A 19,232-nucleotide genomic window follows, 5' to 3' on the forward strand; every position below is an offset into this window, starting at 1 on the left:
CCAGCAAAATTAAGCTTCAGAATTGATGATGAAAGGATAAAGTTAAAATATTTCACAGCTAGAGAGCCTGCACTACAAAACATTCTCAATAAAATATTTCATGACGAAAAACCAAAAAATAAAAGTGAAAACCAGCAAAGGGAGGGACTACACTAGATTAGTCAATCATATGAGAAACTAATTCAAAGTAAAAACCAGAAATAAATCAAAATGGAAGGGAATAAAAATAATTTCTCAATAAAAACATTGAATATAAATGGCTTAAACACATCAATCAAAAGACACAAGACAGGGAGATTGGATTAAAAAGCAAGATCCAACAACATGCTGTCTCCAGGAGACTCACCTCATAGCAAAGACATCCATAGACTGAAGGTAAAAGGATCTTGTGAACAAGCAGGGGTTTCTGTCCTCATATCAAATAAAGTGGACTTCAAGGCAAAGATAATCAAAAGGGACAGAAGGACATTTCATTCTGCTTAAGGGAATCATACATTAACAAGACATAACAATTGTAAATATTTACACTCCAAACAATGGAGCATCTGTGTACATCAAACAAACTCTTCTCAGTCAAGAAATCAGGTAGACCACAACACGATATCACTAGGTAACTTTAACATTCCTCTGTCAAAACTGGATAGATTCTCCAAACAAAAACTAAATAAGGAAACTATAGAACTAAAAAAATGCAGTTCATAATTTAGACTTTACAAACTTATATAGAATATTTCATCCATATGATTTACTACACTTTCTTAGTAGCATATGAATCCTTCTTTTATGTAGATCATATTATGTAAGCTATCACATTTGTTGGCATGCAATTGTAATATTACCTTAATATGTTTTTTGCATCTTTAGGGTTATTTTGATAGCTTTTTTTCCATTGATATTAATTTTTGTGTTCTTGCTTTTTTCTTGATTAGACTTGTTTGATCAACTTTTAGCTGTATTATTTCTTCTCTGTTTCATATATTTCTGCTCCTACTCTTATTTTTTCCTTCCTACTACCTAATTTGAAAATAATTTGATTGCTATTCTAGCTTCTTTCTGATACTAGTACTTGAAGTTATAAATGTTTGTCTGAGTCTGTTTCATCCCAGAGATTCTAATATTTTAAGCTTGTATTATCACTTAGTTCAAAACACTTTTTATTTACTTTTCTGGTGCTCTCTTCCTTGACCCGTGAGATAGTTATAAGTGTGCCACTAAATTTTGAAGTAGTTGACATGTGGGGGTGGGGTTCTATATATCTTAAGGTGATTGATTTCTAATGTAATAAATCATGCAGGAAACACAGTCTGCATGATTTCAAATTAAAAAAATAATGGAAATGCTTTTTATATTGATTGTGTTGTTTTCACACATGTCCAAACTGATCAAATTGCATACTTTAAATATGTGCATTTTATTGTACTTCAATTTTGCCTCAATAAAGCTATATAAAAAAGTAGATGCCCGGAGCTACGTGCATGTTCTCCAAAGGTTTCCATATTAAATCTGTACAGCTCACAAATCAAAATAAGTTCAGCCTCTTCAGTGGCACTGCAAATATGGGAAAAGGAAAGACGGCAGAGTGTTTTCTGCTTCTTAGAGCAGCTCTAATAAGAATAGCTCTATATTTAGAACATTTTTCTTGATGAATAAGTTCGAAATGCATCATGCCTTTGCCACATAAGTACATTGGTTGTGGTAGGCAAAGCAAGTGAGAACTTCTGAATTTTCGGGCAAGTTGTAGCTAGGATGAGTTGGAAATGTTAATTGGAGTGGCCGACTGCCACCTAATGTTTGTCATCTGTGTTTGTCCTTGAACATGACATGGTTCTGTTATTTTGCCTTTGAAACCTTTGGATCACTTGGAATATCTATTTTATATAACCTAGAAACTAAGAAAATATGATGATGGAAATACTTTGAGTATGATATGTTACTGGAGAGGAAAAAAGTAGTAACTTATGTTTGATAAATATTAACTTTGAATAAGATTTCTTTTTGTATACGTGATAATTATTTATTGACAGAATGAAAATAATCAAAGATGTAGGTGTTCCATAGAGACGTTTGATTTTAAATGGGCACGTACAAAATTCATCATTGACAAAAAGGATAATTTGAAAGCATTGATCGTAATAAATATTACTCATGTTCTCCAGAAATACGTCCTGGAAGAAAGAAAGGGACCAGTTTTGGCCAAGTAGCTCATCCAAGGAGACAGAGTGAAAGATAATTGTTTAATGAAGTTTTGAAATTGTGAAGAAATGAATGAATTAAATGTAGAGCCACCTGCCCCAGGGAGCTACTGCAGTCAGTGGCAGGTCTGGAGGCAGCCCGCCTTCCAGAACCCTGACTCAAAAGAAATTAGACCTTATTTATGGTTCAGGAGAGATTCAGTCTCTCTGGTTCATTTAGGAAAAGTTTACAAGATGAGTATGAAGTGGAAAGGGGCATAATTACCTGGATTCTCTTGATCCATATATTCGATCTGAGAGGGGTAAAAGAGCACCCTGCTGGCTTAGCAGGTTCTCAGGAAGAATTAATGGGATGACATCTGTCACCTTAGCTGCAGTGGCTGTCCTTGGTCGATTGCATTATCACTTTTCATTTTTCTCCTTGCTGTACTTTTTCCTGGTGTGCCAGGTGCCAGGTGCCAGGTGCCAGGTCAGTGTTGGTAAGATGGATCGTAACTACGCCATTGTTTTACTCTGTGAGAGTGAGTCACACTTGAACTATCGACTGAGGTGTAGAAATGGGGGCATCTGAGTCATAGAGGTCCCTCCGCCTTCGGCATTATTTGTTTCTGCAAACGTTTTTATTGATGCATTGACCCTGAGTCTGAGTCAGAGCCCTGGAAGCATGTGGTCTTAGTCTAAGAGATTAAGATCCTCAGTGGGTGCATTTAACCTTGACATTTTTTTTCTACTTGAACATGGTGTTATTTGATAAAATAAGCTAAATCTTTGCTACCAGGAAGATACCTTTTTAATTAAATGCCCAGTGTATTTTTCAAATCTGGTCCAAGATGGTTCATACATATTCCATGGTTCTTAGGAATCATTCTTGTGGTTTACAAGGTTTTTTTTCTTTAAGTTGGTGTGTGGTTATGATTAAAAAAAATAGCTCACTTTTGGACTAGGATTGTGGCTCAGCCGTAGAGCGCTGGCCTAGCATGAGTGAGGTCCTGGGTTCGATACTCAGCACCACATAAAAAAATAAAATAAGATGTATTGTGTCCAACTACAACTAAAGATAAATATCTAAAACAAATAACTCACTCTTAAAATTTTTCAAATATTACATCACATTCTTGACATTTTCAAATGATGTATGACCAGAAGTGGAATATGGTCTTGATACCAGAGAGAGCATTTACCAGGAGTTCAGCCATGCGCCTTCTGGAAAAAAAAAAGTCTGTCACACACAGGTTTGTTCTGAGTAGTGGTCACTTGTAACTAGAGAATGGATGGGCTTCTCCCTGGAGCTGACATAAGTCCTTGAAAATGACTTTCCTCTGTCAGTCTCAGGGCAGAGAACTCAGTCTTCCTGCTGAGATTGGTTCTGGTGCCGACTGACGTCATTCTCGAACCCAGCTCTTGGCCCAGGCTCTTCCCTGGGGTTTCCTCCTTCTCTCCCTGGGGTGCCTCTCCTCACATCCTTTGACTCTGGGGCTTCTTAGCTGATATGGATAACTTGAGTTTGTGCCTTTAGTCAACAGGTAAAGTGAAACTAAATGAAATCTTGGCCTTTCTGGGCCCTTAGAAGTATTCCAATAGGTGGTTGCTTACACCACAGTACAGAAGAGGCCAGGCTCCCTGCCTCCTTATGCCCTTCCTTTCTTCCCTTTCCTCTTTGCTTAGCTGTGGAAGACAGAAATCAAGGTGGGTGGGGAACTGGGGATTGAACTCAGGGGCATTCGACCACCGAGCCACATCCTCAGCCCTATTTTATATTTTATTTAGAGACAGGGTCTCACTGAGTTGCTGAGGCTGGCTTTGAACTCAGCCTCCCGAGCCTCAGGGACTACAAGTCTGTGCCAATGTGCCTGGCTTCAGAATGTGACTTTGATCTTAGAGCACTAAAGCCATGTGAAATATAGCTCAGTGGTAGAGTGCCGCTTAGCACATGTAAGTCCCGGGACTCAACCCTTGGCACCAACAGTACAAACCAAAATTTACCCCCAAACTGTGGTACATGGAAAGGTTTTCTGTCTGCTGCTTTAGATTTCATTCCACATTGTGTGTGTGTGTGTGTGTGTGTGTCCCCTTTAGTGAGATAAGAGACAGCCACTGTAGCCTCCTCAATTTCTCTTTTCATCTCAGGAGCACTAGACTGGCTACATTAGAACTGAGGTGAATCTCATGACAGAGAACGGACTTTCTTTCCCCATTTTGCCAGCCAGAAGCTTTGTTTCCCTGGCAGGGCCTGTGAGAAGGTGCTAGTCTCCCTCACCTGGGGGCCGCCTTGCTTAGGATGCTTACTTACCCTCCTCAGCACCTGCTTCTGCTGTGCTGCTGGTTCTTAAGCCTAAGAATCAATGTAGCCCTCTGACCTGTGAAGTGAGAGCGATCAGTCGGGGGACCAACCCCCAAATATGGCTGGAGCTCACTGCTGCAGCGGATGCTCACAGGGCTGCCCTCTGCAGAGCTCATGCTGCAGTCACAGCAGGTTTCACACTTGGTGTCCCTGGAGACCTAGGGGATATGTGGGAATGGATTCCCAGGGTGCAGACCAAACAGGAGCGAGTGCATACTGAATTGGACTTAATTTATCAGCTCTGTAGTAATGATCAGGGGCTCTGGTTGAATAGGTGAGGTTTATGGGTGGAACAGTTTCATTTCCTGGGTTGCTGAAACAGACCCACGGACTCCCACTCTAACCTGGGGAGGAGTATGCTAGAACTTTCCTGGTATGACGGAGAGGAAGGAACCCAGACGCTTGAGACGGGAGGCTGACCTGGGTCCCTCTGACCTGCCTGTCACCGCAGGGCATGCCCCTCCCTTGGGCACCGAGGAAACTGGGAATAAGTTAGTGAAAGAAGGATCCAGAGAAGCTCTGAGGTGGCAGCCGTGGGTAGGACAGCCGTGACAGGGGGATGCTGCCACTGCCATGGGTTCTTTATGTCATGGGGCATGATGGGACCCCAGAGGCGCGGAGGCCAGGGGCTCAACATAAAACTACACATATTTGTCAAGGAGGAAAACCCGGGGTCCGGGGCCAGAAACCTGACTTGAGTCACCATAATGAGAAGCCATAATGAAACTGTGGGAGCCAGAGGGGCCATTTTAACAGGGAGAAGTTACTGTCGAGGAGTTGGGTGAGCAGGTCCTGGAGGGGCGGGAAGGTAAGAGGAAGACAAGGTGATACAGAAAGCCACAGCAGGAAGTAGCTGTCCCCCCTTCCCCACCCGCCTGGAGCCACCAAGGCAAGAGGTTGGGCTGTGGAAATGGAGGAGTTTGGGGGCCGGGGATTCCGAGAAGCACGGACCCAGGCTCTGACCTGTCAGGGTCTTGATGGAGGGGCCCAGGCCCTTAGGGCAGCTCCAGCTGGGGCTGTCAGGTCTAACTTGGCACCTGTCAGTAGTCACAGGTGAGGTCACACGATGGCCACTGCACGCCCACCTGTAGTGACCAGGACCCTGTGAAAGAAGGCTGGGGGGTGGGGCCATTGGCTGGGTGGTGCTGACAGAAGAGCAGACTCAGCTGGGAAGAGCAGCCCTCCCCCCCTTGGCATTTTATCCTCCCTTTTGCACCCCCCGTGGGTAGAACCTAAAGGGAACCAGGTGGGAAAAAGGGTGTGGTTTTCAGAGTCCCCACACAGTGTGGAGGAGGGGCAGCAGCCTAGGTCCCCCCAGCGAGAGCAGACTGGCTTGGTGTGCCGTGTGGTGTTTTCCAGAACACCCTGAGCCTTTGCTAATTTGTGCCGATTTCTCTTCCTCCATTGGCTGCAGCCTCTGGCTCCATGATGGAGAAATTGAAATTGGAGAAGTCCTGATGAATCCCAATCCTTGGAGCCAGAGAGAGGAGTGGGAGGGAAACTGGTAGGACTTGCTTGTTACTTATTGGTTTTAGTGACTTGGGTTATGGGGCCTGCTCCCTTATCCCCTGTGACTCTGCATTCCTGTTCTCTTGGGATAAGCCGTATTCTCAAAGTTTCCTCTTCGTTTATATTAGATGAAGGGACACTCCTGTTGTTCCCAAGTCCCTTCTCTCACATCTGCCTCTCTTTCCTCCTTTCACAGTGCCTCTGCTTGCAGGTGTCTGGACACTGGCTCCCAAATCTCATCTCCCCCCAGGAGGCCATGATTAGAAGTGGATTATGCTTTAGCAGGTTTATCCTGGCTGATCAGTGTCACTTGCTCCTTTTCTAAGGGACAAGATTATGGGTAAGCGGAGTTTGTAGAGATGTTGGGGCCAGTCAACTCCCGAGAGTCATCCAGTGCTAGAGCAGCTTGGCCCCTTTTCTGTTTCTTCCGCTGTGAACTGGTCTGTCTTCCCAGCATGGGATCATTCCGTCTTCAGGCTCTTCTCTCCAAGGGAAAATTCTAGGAGGTGAAATCATCTCATTCTTTACTCCTACTGTTCTGTTTTAGTCCTGGCAGAAAATAGATTTGTGCTGCCTATGTCCGAGAACCTTCTGGACTCCCCATTGTGGGGAGTACGTATTATAAAGCTGGTGAAAGTGTGGTTCCATGTTCTGTTCTACCTTCCTGCTTCCTCCACTGGTTTAGAGGACAAATTTCGCAGTTCATTAGCAGTCACAGCTGCAAGCCATACACTTCCTGCCCTCCCACGTGGGCTAAAAGAAAAGCAATCACTTCCTCAGCGAGGGTCAGCCTGGCTCCCTGGAGCGGACAGGGCTGTGGATGTTCTGGCCCCATCCCAGCTCCCAGCCTGACATCCTGGATCCTCAGCATTGAAGATGGGCCACAAACCCCTTCCAGAACCTGGCAGAAATCTGCATGTGCTTACCATGTCGTGCACAGGTAACCAAGATTGAAATTTATTTGCCTTTGATTTAAAGTACACACATTCTCGTGGGTACCTTGATTATTCAGGCTCATCAGGTTCTTGCTTTGGCACTTAACCTAAGAAAATATTAGAAAAAGAATTACTAATGCAGGTTGATAACAGAATCTTTCAAAATATGGAGTTCTGTGAGGGAGAAAAGAACAAGGATTGGAATTCTGAAGACTTAGAGTCTCTTGCTAAGTTGATGAGCACTAAGATAAATTTAACACACCAGTTTGAAGCTATCCTAGGATAATGTCCTCTTTTCTCATCATTTAGGGAAATCAGTCCTCCACACCAGAATGTGCATTAGTATGTGTGTGTGTGTGTGTGTGTGTGTGTGTGTGTGAGAGAGAGAGAGAGAGAGAGAGAGAGAGAGAGTGTGTCAGTCCAGTCATCACACTAGAAGGTGCCAGGTACTGGGCAGGTGTTTTCTGATGGTCCAGCAGGGTGGTTGTTGGAAGTCCAAACCTGTCCACTCCTGCTCTGGGATGTTAATTGCCACCTCTTCATCCACCTCTTATCTGGGCTGCAGCAGTATTTACCCACAGAGAGACCAGAAGATCCACTTTTTTGGACTCCCATCTGGAGCCTGAAAGCCTAATAACCTTGGGGCAATTCCACTGGCTTCCTGGGGACTTTGGCTTAACATCTCTGGGCCTTCCTTTACCAGGAATCTACTGCTGCTTGCCAGACCATTTCTTCTTCCTTATGCTTTGGTCTGTGCCATTGGGGCAGATCCCTGTCACCCTAGCTGGTGGGACACTGCTGTCTTGGGCTCGGGCAGGGCAGGCAGCATTTGGTTCTCCACAGGCAGCTGAACAGTGGCTGGGATGCATTCTCCCATAAGGAGATTTGGTTTAGATCAATCAGGTTTTTTTTGTGTGTGTGATTTAACCTCAGTCTGGACCTGAGTGTCCAGGTGAATAGACCTAAGGCATCTTCTGATCAGAACAGCCCTTGAACCTGGATCAAAAGGAGTTACATAGCAATTTGAAAAGATCTGCAAAGGGTGCTGGTTTCTGGTGGCTGTTCGAGGTTTCTTCTAATGCTTGTGAAACGTGGACTCAGACTCTCCCACCTTCTTGGTCCCCGCTTTCCTTAAATTGGAGGATATAAATTGGGGAGATCCAACTGGGGCATGTGTGTGTTCTCTAATACAAACTCGCCTGGGCTCAGGAAGCCGGGGAGAGCAAGCGTTGGAGTCTTGCTAACTTGGGTTTGAATTCTGGCTCCATTAGTTTTATAGCCTTGATCCCACCGCCTGCCTGTCAGAGCTTCAGTTTCTCATTTTGAAGATGAGGCTAATACCTGTCTTGCAGGATTGTGGTGAGGATTAAAGGAAATATCATGATAGCATTAGCCAAGGGCCTGGCATGAGCACACAAGCAGGTGTGGGTAGGGGTGGCACTCAAAGCTTTCACAGAGTGACGCAGAGTCAGCTGCACATGAGGAGAAGCTGCCAGGCCGTCACTGGACTTGGTTTTGACTTTTGCATCCTTGTCCCATAGAGGCAGAGTGTAAATTAGAATGTAGATTTGAATGTTGGTTTTGCTTTTTGGTCTAGATCTTTACTAATTCCGTGGATCTCTGCACCTGGTTCCTCTGGTCTGAGCTCTCAGAGCTGTCATTAGGGAGAGCACTGAAGCCTGTGAAGTCCCTGTGCTGTGCCTGACACTCAGGAGGGACTCTTCAATGACACCGTTTTAAAAGTCAAGTTCTCTAATCTTAAGCATAATTGAGTTAAGCGTAATTGTTTGTAGAAGGAATGGTGAAGTGGCAGCCCTGTCTACATGGGTATATGTACACAGGCCACCATATCATTTTTTTGAAGGTTTAGAAGAATGGATGTCTTATAATTGGTATTTTTGGAGATTTTATGTTCTATCTAAAGCTTAGTTTATTATTCAGTAGATACAACAGCTACAGTATCAACAGTTTTGTCTTGTGCACCAGATAGATGTGTAAGGTTGTTGATTAATTTTATACTAGGGACTACAGATTGGCTTTTAGGCTATTGAATAATTAATAGGAGATAATATATTTAAAATAATTTACTATTTTCTTATATTTGGGTAAGTTAAAATATATTTTAAGCAGAATGAGGCAAACTGGAAAAGAATTAGAATAAATAGATGTAACTGAATGTGAAGAGTAGCTGTAGGGCTGGGGATGTGGCTCAAGTGGTAGCGCGCTCACCTGGCATGCGTGCGGCCCGGGTTCGATCCTCAGCACCACATACAAACAAAGATGTTGTGTCCGCCGAAAACTAAAAAAAAAAAAATAAATATTGAAAAATTCTCTCTCTCTCTCCCTCTCTTAAAAAAAAAAAAGAGTAGCTGTAAATGGATATGTGAGACATTGTATGTGTCCAGATCTTCAGTTATATAGCTTCACAAATGATTTTATGATGCTGTTAGTCACTCAGGACCAAAGTAAGTGAATTTGTCACCATCATTGTCCCATTATCTGTACTAAAGATTTATAAACCCAGTTTAATTAAAAGTAGTGAACAACACTTTTAAACCACATCAATAAACATCACACCACTTCTCATACAATAAGACTTCTGAATTAAAGAACAACTTAACTTTAGCAAGAGGCAAATGGAGCTGATAATTGTCTGGCGTAATTGAGTTCTGTGCCCCGTTTGAGTAAATGAGATCTCAAGGTGGATCTTGCCCTGGATTGGAGTCACTGCTGGGTTCCTGGCCAGTGTTCACCAGGCACTGCCACGCCCACTGCAGGGAAACACAGGTGCATCTGCGGTGTTCACAACTTTGAGACCATCTCTGGAATCAAGAGGTCGGATGCAGGTGTTTGGATGCGCTCAGCCTGATTTCTTCTTGTTGAACATTGGAGTTTTGTTGGGGTGATGGTTTTCTCTTTCCTAGAAGTAACTTAGGTGTGTGGACCGGGGCTTTAAGGCAGGCTTCCCAATCCTCTTAGAAAACACCAAGGACTTCTGGGGGAGTGTGGATTCCTCTATGCAGGGAACAAAGCTGTGTGGTCTCAAGTAGTGGTGTCCTCCAGGACCTTCCTCTGAAACATTTGCTCTCTCTTTGTAGCATTGTGTATCAAATGGCTCGTGTTTTCAGATAAAAGAAAATTAAATTAGTGTTGATTCTTTTGGGACTGAAAAAAATCCTTCACTGCTCATAGTTGTGCCATTGAATTGGCATGAGAGACCCAAAATCTTAGTGTGAGGGCTGGGAGGGACTTTGGGGTCATCTGGTCGACCCCATTGCTTTACCCAGAAGGCATGGGCTGCTGACCCATAGCCTCTTGGTTACTGTGGGAGCCATGGCACAGCAAAAGAGAACGCAGGCCTCCTCATGATGAGCCATGTGCCCTCTCCAGTCTCAGTTTTCCATTTGGTTTGGTGGTTGGGGTTTTTGCCATTTGCTGAGTTGCACATTTCAGTAAGTAGAAACTGAACAAGTTTTTAGTGCATGAGTGACTGAGATGGAGCCCAAACACTGTGCTATAGAGATACTTGATGGCAGTGCTTAAAATAAAAAACACAGGCTCTAACTTGATCCCTTTTCGCTCATAACCAAAAATTAATTCCCTGGCCATGTAACCAAGTGACTTGGACTCATTGCTCATGTTTTTAACCTTTTAGAACAGAAGAATCGATAACAGAAGATGACAAGAGGAGGTATGTTTGGTGTTGCACCTGGCTTTAATCTAATCATTCTGACCACACCTCATGGATTGAACACTCTGTAGCACATTACCAATAGCCCAGAGTCCATGGGAAGCTTTGGCACACAGAACACAGGTAAGAGCAGGAGATCTGGAAAGGACTTGCCCAGGATTCAGAATCTGTGCTCCTTTCCAGCAGACTGGGTTTTGTCTTGTGTGCAGCCTCTGCCCATTGCCAGCCTGTGGCCTTTGAGTGGCTGTTCTTCCTCAGGGGTGACTTCCTCTTATTTCTCAGCCTTCCCCATTCTCTCCTCCTCCTCCTCCAGTTGGCTTCACCCTGCTCTCATTACTCCCTACCTTTTCTTCCTCTCATTTCATAGCTTATCTCCTCATGCAGAAAATGTTTTTGTTGTACTAACAGCTGATCCCATGGTGACCACTCTGAATTCTTGATCACTGTTGATTGATTACCTGTAACAAGTTACTCCACTGATATGTACTACCATACTAACTTATAACATCCCAGCTTCTTCTTTCTCATTGCAAATAAAAATCTAAAAATTCCATTAATTCAATAGTTTTCTTATATAGCTTCTTTTTTTAAAAAATTTTTTATTATTTGCTCAAAACATGACAATGATCTTGACATATCATACATTTGATTCAAATGGGGTACATAATCTTAATCTTATTTTTCCACGTGTACAGATTGCAGGATCACATTGGTTATATAGCCACGTTTATACATAGGGCCATACTAGTGTCTACTGTATTGTGCTGCCCTTCCTATCCCTCCCTCCCCTCCCCTCCCCTCTTTCTACCCAATCTACTGTGACACGTTTTTCTCTCTCTTTTTTCTTCCCCCTCACACCATCTTATATGTAATTTTGCAGAACAATGAGGGTCTCCTACCATCTTCTGTGCAATTCCCATTCCCATGCACCTCTCGTCCCTGTTTAATGGTAATCTTCTTCTCATGCTCTTCCTCCCTGCTCTGTTTTGAGTCGCCACCGCCCCGCCTTATATCAAAGAAGACGTTCTGCATTTGTTTTTTAGGATTGGCTAGCTTCACTTAGCATGATCTGCTCTAATGCCATCTATTTCCCTGCAAATGCCATGATTTTGTTGTGTTTTTAGTGCTGAGTAATATTCCATTGTGTATAAATGCCACATTATTTTTAATCCATTCATCTATTGAAGGGCATCTGGGTTGGTTCCACAGTCTAGCTATTGTGAATTGTGCTGCTATGAACATTGATGTAGCTGTGTCCCCGTGTCCCTGTTGTATGCTCTTTTTAGCTCTTTTGGGTTTAGTCTGAGAAGGGGAATAGCTGGGTCAAATGGTGGTTCCATTCCCAGCTTTCCAAGGAATCTCCATACTGCTTTCCAAATTGGCTGAACCAATTTGCAGTCCCACCAGCAATGTACAAGTGTACCCTTTTCCCCACATCCTCGCCAGCACTTGTTGTTGTTTGACTTCATAATGGCTGCCATTCTTACTGGAGTGAGATGGTATCTTAGAGTGGTTTTAATTTGCATTTCTCTGATTGCTGGAGATGGTGAGCATTTTTTCGTGTATTTGTTGATTGATTGTTATGTCCTCCTCTGAGAAGTGTCTGTTCAGATCCTTGGCTTCTTTTTTACATAGAAAGAAGTTATATTTCCATGGACAATAATACTCTGAATAATTCTTTTGAAAAACCATGAGTTATTTTAATAATTAGATAGTTGAAGTACTTTGTACTTTTCTTGGTTCTTCTCTATATAGTACCATTTAAATTGTTCTGAATTCTTTTCTTAAAGAAACTATGGAGGAGTATATGTTGGCCTTCCATCTGAAGCTGTCAGTATGGTGTCCAGTCAAACCAAGACTGTACGAAAAAGTAAGATTGCATTGTGTTTATTTTCTCAAAATATTTTTATGTTATGAAAAATATGAAATTTGCATTTCTTCTTGCTTGACTCAGTCTACATATTATGTAGTTTCAGTGAGCCATCCTTTTGATTGCTGTAAGTATTATTTGATCACTGTAATCATTTCTTGAAATTGTCACCCACATGTTAAAAGTAATTTCAGAGCAAATTTTGCTTTTATTTGTGGTTATGCTCTATGTAGTCTTAATTTAAGTAATGATCAGTATGATAATTAATCCTAACATTTAAATAGGTTTATGGAGTTTTTGTGGAATACAAAGGTACATTTCTATAAAGATGACTAACTGATAAGCAGTCTGGTGACTTAAGGAAAAGTAACTGCCTATTGTATAATTAAATGAAATGAGGTTCCCTTTTCTGAGTTTTATAGTTACTAATTTTGGAGCTAAGGAAGTTTTTCTGAATAACAGACATGACTGTAACCACGTGGATGGTGTCTTGCTAGGAAACTCAAAATGAGGCTGATGGTCAAGAACATTGATTTACCAACAAGGGTGATGATTTGTCATATGATACATAGTTTTAAGTGACTATTGATATATTCACTTTGCACACAAAGCTGTTTTCTATTATTTTTTAACATACTATTGTAATTTGTTTCTCATTGCTATTTCTCTAAGATTTAGACTGGGAAAAAAGTGTATGTTATCACTGCCTGTAGTTTTGTAGCAAGTTAGAATTTGTTCTTTATATCTGAACACTTAATTTTCTTGATTTTTCTCTTTAAGATTAGAGGACAATAACATCCCGACTCAATAATCAAGAGGTACTGTATGTTTCTCTATATATGTTTAGACTTGTTGAATAAACTGTGGATCTTATTGCTGTGTATTTCTAAGAAATCTTGAACTTCAGGATTAGAAGGCAGAGTTTCATTCTATGGATTTGAGTATGTAAAGAGATTAATACTGAGGTTATTTGTCTATACAACTACTTTTTAAACCTCCTTTGTGTTAAATGCAGTTTAATTTATTTAATAAGAACGACCTGTGTGTCCATGTAAAACACTGAGGTCTTGCGGGCCTAAGATTTGAGAAATGACAGATCATTAGAAATCAGAGAGGCTCAGAATGGTTGGTTGAGGATCCATATGAAGTGTTAAGGATAGCCAGGTTTCAGGTAATGCACAGAGAGGTGGTGTGTCCACAGCAGATCTCCAGTAGAGATGGGTGGTCACCACTGGGCAGAGATAGAGTAGGCAGGAGACTCGCCTCTGCTCTGTCCAGCTGTGCACTCAGTGCTCGGATGCCCACTCTGTTCAGTCCTGCCTGATGATGCCCAGCCTCTTGGCAGGAATAGCCTGTCTCCTGAGACAGCTTTTTCTCCTTTGGGAGTCAGGTAGCCTTGGATTTGAATTCAGGCTTTTTCACTTATTGGTCAGGCATTAATTCCCCCTTTGTGGCCTCTGTTTTGTAATCTGTAAAATAAATTTAATGCTTAGATTTAAGGGTTGTTATTAGGGCTAAAGGTGAAATAAGTGGTTGCTTCTGGTATCATCATTGCCACTGCCATCGTCAATCAGCCTATTATTCTTTTTATGTAACGAGAACGCAGCATTGGAAGACCAGGAGCATGACTTTTTGATATTGATCCAGGTTCTTGCTCAGGGAAGTGCAGGAGTCAGTATTTGGGGTGGGGTGGGATTGTGACGATCCCAGTGGAGGTAAACATGCTGGAGGAGGGGGCCACAGGAACCCTGGGGAGTTTCTTCCCTGCAGGAACCCTGACAACCTCTGCGTGGCCAGGTCTCCCAGGACTTTCTCATTAGGGCAGCAGCCTTGTGGGGGTTTGATCCCTACCACCTGTGCCCCAGGGTGTTGGATTTCTCTGGGAATTTGCTGAAGATTTTTTAGGACTTAGTTCTAATTCTAGATTTCTGAGTTCCCTGCACAAGAATTTGAATTGTGTTTGTATCATGCACAAAAGGTGATGTAGTTGAAAGCAACTTTATATCACCCATTCCCCTCCCAGAAATGGGTGTATTTCACAGAGTGTAGGCGTGGAGTGGGAGGAGGTGCCCTGGAGACAGGGTCGGGAGCCTGGCAGCTCTGCTGCAGCTGAGGCCTCAGGTGAGCGTTTTGGGCTCACTTTCTCACTGCAGAGTCGGGCAAGTTGACTTTAGTGTGTGAATCTGAAATTTCTTCAGGAGAACTCAGCTTCAGGTAGCTAGCTTAAATATTTCTTTACTATTCATGGTTACAAATTATGCCATTTTATTGCCATCCCGCCTTATTGTGAATTAGCATCCGCATATTAGAGAAAACATTTGGCCTTTGGTTTTGTGGGATTGGCTTATTTCATTTAGCATGATATTGTCCAACTCCAGCCATTTACTGGCAAATGCCATAATTTCACTCTTCTTTAAAGCTGAGTAATATTCCGTTGAGTTTATATGCCACATATTCTTTATCCATTCATCTCTTGAGGGACACTTAGGCTGGTTCCGTAGTCTAGCTATTGTGAGTTGAGCTGCTATAAACATTGGCGTGGCTGCATTACTGTAGTATGCTGATTTTAAGTCCTGTGGGTATACACCAAGGAGTGGGATAGCTGGGTTTCATTGACAGTTTTCTGAGGACTCTCCACAATGCTTTCCATAGTTGTTAAACCAATATGCAGTCCCACCACCAGTGTAGGAGTGTACCTTTTCTCCCACATCCTCGCCAACATTTATTGTTGCCTGATTCTTGATGATTGCCATTCTGACAGGAGTGAGATGAAATCTTAGGGTAGTTTTGATTTGCATTTCTCTAATTGCTAGAGATGTTGAACATTTTTTCCATGTATTTGTTGATGGATTGTATTTTTTCTTCTGTAAAGTGTCTGTTCAGTTCCTTAGCCTATTTATTGATTGGGTTATTTGGGGTTTTTTTGTATTCAGGTTTTTGAGTACTTTATATATCCTAGAGATTAATGCTTTATCAGAGGTGCATGTGGTAAAGATTTTCTCCCAATCTGGAGGCTCTCTCCTCACATTATTGATTGTTTCCTTTGCTGAGAAGAAGCTTTTTAATTTGAATCCATCTTATTTATTGATTCTTGATTTTACTTCTTGGGCTTCAGGGGTCTTGTTAAGGACATCAGATCCTAGGCCGAAGTGGTGAAGATTTAGGCCTGTTTTTTCTTCTATTAGGTTCAGGGTCTCAGTTCTAGGGCCTAAGTTTTTGATCCATTTTGAGTTGATTTGTGCAGGGTGAGAGAGAGAGGTTTAATTTCATTTTGCTACTTATGGATTTCCAGTTTTGCCATCACCATTTGTTGAATGTGCTGTATTTTGTCAAATGCTTTTTCTACATCTGTTGAGATGATCATATGATTCTTGTTTTTAAGTCTATCAATATGATGAATTATGTTTATTGATTTCTGTATACTGAACCAACTCTGCATCCCTGGGATGAACCCTGCTTGATCATGGTACACTATCTTTTAAATATGTTTTTGTATGCGATTTGCCAGCATTTTATTGGGAATTTTTGATCTCTGTTCATCAGGGATATTGGTTTAAAATTTTCTTTCCTTAATGGGTCTTTGTCTGGTTTTGGTATCAGTGTGATATTAGCCTCATAGAATGAGTTTATAAGGGTTCCTTCCTTTTCTATTTCATGGAATACTTTGAGGAGTATTGGTGTTAATTCTTCTTTGAAAGTCTTGTAGAACTCATCTGAGAATCCATCTGGGCCTGGGCTTTTCTTTGTTGTTAGGCTTTTGATGACATTTTCTATTTCATTACTTGAAATTGATCTGTTTAAATCATGTATGACCTCCTCATTGTGTAGGTCGTAGAAATTTATCTCTAGAAATTTGTTGATGTCTTTGATATTTTCTATTTTATTAGAGTATAAATTTTCAAAATAGTTTCTAATTATCTTCTGTATTTCAGACATGTCCATTGTGATATTTCCTTCTTCATCTTGTATTTTAGTAATTTGAGTTTTCTCTCTTTTTCTCTTCGATACCATGGCCAGGGGTTTATCTATTTTATTTGTTTTTTCAAAGAACCAACTTTTTGTTTTGTAATTTTTTAAATTGTTTCTTTTGATTTGATTTCAGCTCTGATTTTAATTATTTCCTGTCTTCTACTGATTTTGCTGTTGATTTGTTCTTCTTTTCCTGTGGCTCTGAGATATAGTGTTAGCTCATTTATTTGTTGATTTTTTATTCTTCTAATAAATATACTGAATGCAATAAACTTTCCTCAAGTACTGCCTTCACAGTGTCCCAGAGATTTTGAATTATTATATCAAAGAATTTTTTTTATTTCATCCTTGATTTTTTCTACTATCCATTCATCATTCGGTTGTATATTATTTAGTTTCCATTTGTTATAGTAGCTTCTACTTTTTATTTTATCATTGATTTCTAATTTCATTTTATTGTGGTCTGAGAGAATGCTTGGTATTATCTCTGTTTTTTTGTATTTACTAAGAGTTGCTTTGTGGCATAACATACGGTCTATTTTAGAGAAGGATCCATGTGCTGCTGGGAAGAAAGTGTATTTGCTCATTGATGAGATAGTCTATATATGTCTGTTAAGTCTAAATTATTGATTGTATTATTTAGTTCTATAGTTTCCTTATTTAGTTTTTGTTTGGAAGATCTATCCAGTAGTGAAAGAGGTGTTAAAGTCACCCCATATTATTGTATTGTGGTCTATTGACTCTTGAAATTGAGAAGGGTTTTTTTTTTTTTTTTGATGTACATAGATGCTTCATTATTTGGGGCATAAATATTTTATAATTGTTATGTCCTGTTTATCTATATTTCCCGTAAGAAGTATGAAATATCCTTCTTTGTCTCTTCTGGTTAACTTTGGTTTGAAGTCTATTTTATGGAAACCCCTGTTGTTTACGCAGTCCATGTGAGTGATAAGTCTTTCCATCCTTTCAACTTCAGCCTGTGGATGTCTGTGCCCATGAGCTGAGTCTCTTGAAGACAGAATATTGTTGGGTCTTGCTTTTTAATCCAATTTGCCGGTCTATATCTTTTGATTGATGAGTTTAGGCTGTTAACATTCAAGGTTATGATTGAGATATGATTTGTATTCCCTGTCATTTTGATTTATTTCTGGTTTTTTGACTTAGTTTCTCATTTGGTTAAATGCTCCTTTAGTGTAGATCCTCCCTTTGCTGGTTTTCACTTTTTTTTTTTTAACTTCATCCTCATGGAATATTTTGTTGAGAATGCTCTGTAATGTAGACTTTCCAGTTGTGAATTTTTGTCTATCATGGAAGGTTTTCATTTCATTTTCATTTCATCTTTAAATCTGAAACTTAATTGTGCTGGATATAAAATTCTTGATTGGCATCCGTTTTCTTTCAGAGCTTGAAATATATTATTCCAGGACCTCCTAGCTCTGGGCTGAGAAATCAGTTGAGATCCAAATTGATTTCCCCCATACATAATTTGAGTTTTTTCTCTCCTAGCCTTTAAAATTTTATCTTCATTCTCTGTGTTAGTCATTCTCATTATAATGTGTCTTGGTGTGGGTCTGCAGTAATTTTGTAGATTTCAGGTCTTGTAAGCCTCTTGTATTTGATTTTCCATTCCATTCTTTAGGTTTGGCAAATTTTCTGCTCTTTTATCATTGAAAAGATTGTGTATTCCTTTGGTTTGTGTCTCTGCTCCTTCATCTATTCTGATAACACTTAAATTTGGTCTTTTCATGTTATCCCATAATTCTTGGATGTTCTGTTTATGGTTTCTTACCATCTTCCCTGCATGCTCAACTCTGCTTTCAAGATTCTATACTTTGAGTTCATTATCTGAGGTTCTGTCTTCCAAATGGTCTAGTCTGTTGGGGATGCTTTCTATTGAATTTATAATTTGGTTTACTGATTCCTTCATTTTAAGGATTTCTGCTTGTTTTTTTTTTCACAATCTCTAACTCTTTATTGAAGTGATCTTTCACTTCCTATGATTTTTCCTTGATTTCACTCCTTATACTATTTTTTAATTCATATATTAACTGTATCAAATCTGAACTCCTTCCTGGACATTTCCTCTACTAAGTTATCAGTGGCTTCTGTTGTTGAAGCATCTTGGTTTGTTTGGGGTGCTATATATCCTTGTTTTTTTATGCTGTTAGTGTGTTTTCCCATCTAAAAGTATGGATATAAGGCAGGATAAATTCTACCCTGAGACCTATCTATAGTGTCCCTGAAGGTTTCCAGCACTTCACCTTTACTGGTGAGACCAATATCAACAGCACCCAGTGAACACAATATATAGCTTTAAACCTAATAGCTAAGGCATCTACTGCTTTCTCACATTAAACCAAAATGATGAATTCAATAGCTATCTATAGTACAAACAGAAAATTTGTTAAAATGATTTACAGTTTCAAGTGGTGGATGAGAGAACAGAGGAAGTGTAGTATACAATATTTGCGAGGGAGGAAGAGAGAAGCTAGAAGTAAAAATTCACAAGAAGAGTGGAAGAGGAGCTGACAGAGATTGGCTGTTTGTTGGAGAAAAGTTGGAAAGAAAATCCAAGAAAATAGACAAGAGAGAGGAAGCATACGAACAAAGAGAAAAAATTAAAGACATAAGAATACAACAGAACTATAAAGGACCATTCATATCTCATTGTCCTCCACACACTGATGCATAAAAAACATCCTGTTCCAAGTATGGTAGAGAGATT

General features: G+C 40.7%; 1 protein-coding gene across 1 annotated transcript in view; it reads left to right on the forward strand.

Moving 5' to 3' along the window:
- C4H12orf75 (chromosome 4 C12orf75 homolog) overlaps positions 1-19,232 on the forward strand; it is a 41,694-nt gene that overhangs the window by 20,123 nt on the left and 2,339 nt on the right. The window contains exons 3-5 of the mRNA XM_076853249.2: positions 10,633-10,668; positions 12,459-12,538; positions 13,319-13,356. Coding sequence (XP_076709364.1) covers positions 10,633-10,668; positions 12,459-12,538; positions 13,319-13,323 — 121 coding nt within the window. The 3' untranslated portion in view covers positions 13,324-13,356. The remainder of the gene's footprint in view (positions 1-10,632; positions 10,669-12,458; positions 12,539-13,318; positions 13,357-19,232) is intronic.

This window comes from Callospermophilus lateralis, chromosome 4 (genome assembly GCF_048772815.1).
Source record: "Callospermophilus lateralis isolate mCalLat2 chromosome 4, mCalLat2.hap1, whole genome shotgun sequence".
NCBI lineage: Eukaryota > Metazoa > Chordata > Mammalia > Rodentia > Sciuridae > Callospermophilus > Callospermophilus lateralis.